This window comes from Sprattus sprattus (assembly GCF_963457725.1).
Source record: "Sprattus sprattus genome assembly, chromosome: 20".
Classification (NCBI taxonomy): Eukaryota; Metazoa; Chordata; class Actinopteri; order Clupeiformes; family Clupeidae; genus Sprattus; species Sprattus sprattus.
This window is the reverse complement of record NC_137918.1, coordinates 11,513,565-11,518,564: the sequence shown is the minus strand read 5'-3', so window position 1 is coordinate 11,518,564 and position 5,000 is coordinate 11,513,565. Positions and strand designations below refer to the sequence as shown.

The following is a 5,000-nucleotide window of genomic DNA, read 5'->3' as shown; positions in this document are numbered from 1 at the left end:
GTAAGTATAGCAGAACAAAATAGTATACTACGGGAGGAGTGGTTAGTATGTTTTCGGCTCAGTAACTAAGCTTGATGCTCACAGGATGCTTCGTTTATTTTGATCTACCACTTTAAAAAGTACACCTTGTTCTCGTGAAAAAGCTGTAGCCTATTTTTCGTTAGTGACATCAAGATGGTCTTAGTCTTGTTCAAATATTTTTATGACATACATAGGCTATTCCTGTATCGTTGTAGGTATTCGTCTGAGAAAATGTACATTTAGATGAAGCCTATTTGAATTTGTCTTGTCTGAGGATGTTGAGGTGGTTTCGGTGGTTTACATGAGGGAATGTTCAAGCGAGCAACACATAATAAACGTGTGCACTGAGTTCTGTCAGCATGCCACAAACTTTAAAATGTTTACATGCTCGGTCTGCAGGAACAGCCCGTAGCCTACTTACGTAGCGCAGTGTCTCCACGCTGCGGTTGCTTGCGGTAATGCAGACTTATCGCTCCGTTACACTCTCACTGGAATGTTGTCCTCATGATAGAATGAAAAAAAGTATCTTAAAAACCTAAACGACACATACACACACTCTTTTCATATTTATTATACTTAAGCATATATGTTTTTTGTTCTTCGTCAGGTTTCTGAAAAAAAAGTATCTTAAAAACCTAAACGACACATACACACACATAAACACATTCTTTTCATATTTATTATACTTAAGCATATATGGTGTTTGTTCTTCGTCAGGTTTCTGCTGAGGACTGCTCTCAGCCCTGTGACTGCCCGGTCGAGCCTCCAGTGTGTTCCGTCGGTACCAGCCTGGTTCTGGACGGCTGTGGGTGCTGTAAGGTGTGTGCCCGCCAGGGAGGGGAACCCTGCTCACTCCTGGACCCCTGTGACCACCACAAAGAACTCTACTGCAACTACAACCTCCTGAGTGACTCCGAAACTGGCATCTGCATGGGTGAGTGAGTGCCTGCAAAAAGACTGCATTACCATTACATCACCCAACATGGGAGACAGAACTGTTATGTACAACATAACTTTATTGCATTCATAAGCCAGACTGTATTCAATATAATGCGGGCTCAGGAGGGAGTCAACTAGAGTAATGGCTCATGAAAATATTTCACCTTGAATATCGTCCAGCGCCCCACCCGCTGCGCATCTTGCAATAGGAGGAACAGTATTTTACTTGGGTTACTTATTGGCATCATTTTGTTAACGAAAAGCAGGTTTTGTAGAGCAAGTACACACCCAGCAGTGTAAGGGAGAGGGCGCTGACAGTGAATACACCCATCACCTCTAAAATTCCTTCTTTTCCTTTTCCTTACCGCTCCTTTCTTTTCTTTCTTTTCTTTATTTGCCTATCCTTTAATCATGGGCATCAATCTGACGCCCCCTGAAGTAGGGTAGGTGTAAAGCACTATATGGATAATAGCTTGGGTAATAGCTTGAAAACAGTTCTGGTTTGGTTTAAGAGGCGTTTTACTTAGTTCATAACGATTCATTTTTGGAGTGGCGCCACCAGGTGAATAATAACCAACGCAAAAATCTAGCAATTCAGTAGTCTTTATCTTTTGATGAAGAGATTGAATTTTCACACCCTGCATCACTACTACACTCATTGGATGCATGTCAAATGATGTCCACAGGGGGTGCTGTTTCTGTCAATGTTATGCTTTACATTTTCGGTTAATGCAGTCTTGTTTTCAGCTTTTGACCAGATCACAGTTAGTGGGTGTTTCCTATCCTAACCTAACCCGTTTCATCCTCCTATCCTCTCCTATCTTATCCTAACCTGTCTTATCCTATCCAATCCTATCCTATCCTCGTCTATCCTATCCTATCCTATCCTATCCTATCCTATCCTATCCTATCCTATCCTATCCTATCCTCTCCTATCTTATCCTTACATGTCTCATCCTATCCTATCCTATCCTATCCTCTCCTGTCCTATCCTATCCTATCCTATCCTATCCTATCCTATCCTATCCTGTCCTGTCCTGTCCTATCCTATCCTATCCTATCCTGTCCTGTCCTATCCTGTCCTGTCCTATCCTATCCTATCCTATCCTATCCTATCCTCTCCCCGACGTTCCTATCCGTCTCTTTAAAGTGCTCTCTCTGATGTTGCAGCTCAGGAGGGCCAGACTTGTGACCTGGGCGGTGTGATATACCGCAGTGGCGAGACCTTCCAGCCCAGCTGCAAACACCACTGTGTGTGCATGAACGGCGAGATCGGCTGCGTGCCCACCTGCGCCAGCGACGTGCGGCTGCCCTCGCCCGACTGCCCTTACCCCCGACGCATCCAGATCCCCGGGCAGTGCTGTGAGGAGTGGGTCTGCGACGAGACGCCCCAGGAGGAGACCTTCGAGTCCGCCATGGCAGGTGAGAAGGTTCCCCATCCCCCCCATGCTCTCCTCCTGCCTGCTGCTCTCCATCCAGAAATGCTGCATTAAATGTTCATTATTATTATGTAGATTCTATTGCTTAGATTGTTGTAGTTTTTATCACTTAATGTGTATCTTTTTTTGAAATTTTGCATTGCATGCATAGGATGCATACACATTCCAACAACCGTCCATTGTGTTCAAAGAGCCTCATGTCTGAAGTTCTAAAAGGATTTCATATTTTGTAACAACATTTGACAGCTAAAACAAGTGCTTCTAAATCATGTTCCAAGCACGCCCATATAAACTAGTGAGTAATCCCATCACTGTGTGGCCCTTCCAGTCTTCAGAGAGGTGTCTGCCCAGGGGCCCAAGCCAGAGAGCCCACGGGACAACTGCCTCGTCCAGACCACGGAGTGGAGCGAGTGCTCGGCCACCTGCGGCATGGGCGTGTCCTCGCGCGTCACCAACGACAACGAGCGCTGCCACCTGGAGAGGCAGACCCGCGTGTGCATGATCCGCCCGTGCCACACCGACCAGGAGAAGGGCATCAAGGTGGGCGCAGAGGGGGTATGGGGGGGCAGAGAGGATCATGAGATTGCATGCCAGTTAAACCGCGTACATTTAACTGATAGCTTTAATCCAAACATCTCGCTGAGGAGGCAAAGTATCTTCAACAAAAGATATCAAAATCGTCAACACTTGAATTGAAACATACGTTTTTACATGATTGGCCCTGATGGGGCTGTTGAGTGATAATTATATCTAATCAGATTACTAGTGTGGTGTGAACATGGAAATGTTAAATGGGGTAAATGGTAAATAAGACATACTGTATATCTGTTTTTGATATACTCAGACTTAGTGCACAGTTCCACTGTACTGAACCTTGCTGACCTCTGACCTTCTGACCTGTGTCTGTGTCCACAGAAGGGGAAGAAGTGTATCCGGACCCCACGGAGCGCTCGTGGCATGCGCTTCGAGCTGTCGGGTTGCCGTAGCGTGCGCGCGTACCGACCCAAGTTCTGTGGCACGTGCACAGATGGCCGCTGTTGCGTGCCCCAAACCACCGCCACGGTGGAGGTGGAGTTCCGCTGCCCCGAGGGAGACAGCTTCCAGCGCAATATGATGTTCATCAAGACCTGCATGTGCCACCACGACTGCCCGCGCGAGAACGACATCTTCCTGTCGACACACACCAGACACATGGCCGGCGACTATGAGAATGACATGTGAGGTGGCGGGACAGGAATCGCTGCCACTTTACACAACATGGCTGATATGCGCACACATTCACACACACACACACACACACACACACACACACACACACACACACACACACACACACACACACACACACACACACACACACACACACACACACACACAGTCATATGTGCAGGTTTTGTCTGTAACACACATACACACACTACATTGGCAGCTCTTCAGCTCTTCTGGAACTCCAGCTTCCTTGATCCCACCCAATATAGGAGTATAGGACAAAAAAACTCTACGTGTTAGTGTGAGAAAATGAAAACGTGTGAAGTATTAGCTCGTGGACAATTAGCTTGTGGTTATTATTATTATTATTGTTGTTGTATTTTGCGTCGTTTTTAATGTGCAGCTCTGAGGTCGCCTGAACCGATGTCGTTCAGTCGACCTTTCGCACTGAGGGGAGTAGACACAAGGTGTGTGTGTGTGTGTGTGTGTGTGTGTGTGTGTGTGTGTTGGTGGGTTTGTGTGTGTGTTCCCTGATAACCGTTTCTCAGTATTAAAACACAGGTTCTTGGGAACTGACAAAAATGCTTTAAGCAAATGCCTACCTATTTTTCCCAGTTATAAGTATTATTATTTAATTCTTTATTATTATATGGTTTTCCCACCTCTGTTATGTAGGAGTGTCTTCAGTCTCTGAGGATTGATTGCTGATTGACCACAGATTCCGTTCATCTCAACCTTGTTCATGGGGTCTCATGACTTTAAGACATTTAAGTGTTATTGTATTTAAGGGACCTGACGTGACTTGTGTCAGAAATTCGTAACTCCCTCGGCAACGGGGTACAAAAGTACCTACTAAGACCCCCAAATTCCATTTGGAGGATGATAACCCCAGTACGATTTTAACGTAGTTTGGATGAACAAAAAATTAAGTGTAGCATGTATTTAAAAGAGTGATCAAATTCGACAATACAATTTGAATTTTGTGTAAATACTGTAAGAAGACTGTGTACAGTTTTGTACTAATTTATGTATCTGTTTAACATGCTCTCTTGTAGTTGGATGTATCTGTACTGTATTGTTCTGTGTTTCACTGTAACCCGCCTGGCAAAAGATACAAGTGAGATCCTGTCCGTTGCACTTTTTGTTTTCCAATAAAGAAAATATATTTTTATACATATATCTGTGTCCGCCACCACTGCCTTATCTTCTCTATGTGTCTATTTAGAGATGTTTCAAAGGGGTGTGGTCAGCAACACCCTGGAACACCACTGCTGTTCTAGAACTGATTGTGCAGAGTTGCTATGTGCTGACTACAGCTGTATCATTGAGCACTACATTTACAGTCATTCATCACAATGACCCCATACCTGGGGAGGTACACAAGGTTGATGC

General features: G+C 45.1%; 1 protein-coding gene across 1 annotated transcript in view; it reads left to right on the top strand.

The window, feature by feature from the left end:
• ccn2b (cellular communication network factor 2b) overlaps positions 1 to 4,785 on the top strand; it is a 5,189-nt gene extending 404 nt beyond the window's left edge. Inside the window, exons 2-5 of the mRNA XM_080858689.1 lie at positions 739 to 955; positions 2,131 to 2,382; positions 2,728 to 2,939; positions 3,315 to 4,785. Of these exons, the coding sequence (XP_080714815.1) occupies positions 739 to 955; positions 2,131 to 2,382; positions 2,728 to 2,939; positions 3,315 to 3,620 (987 nt within the window). The 3' untranslated portion in view covers positions 3,621 to 4,785. The remainder of the gene's footprint in view (positions 1 to 738; positions 956 to 2,130; positions 2,383 to 2,727; positions 2,940 to 3,314) is intronic.
• Positions 4,786 to 5,000: the final 215 nt, after the last annotated feature.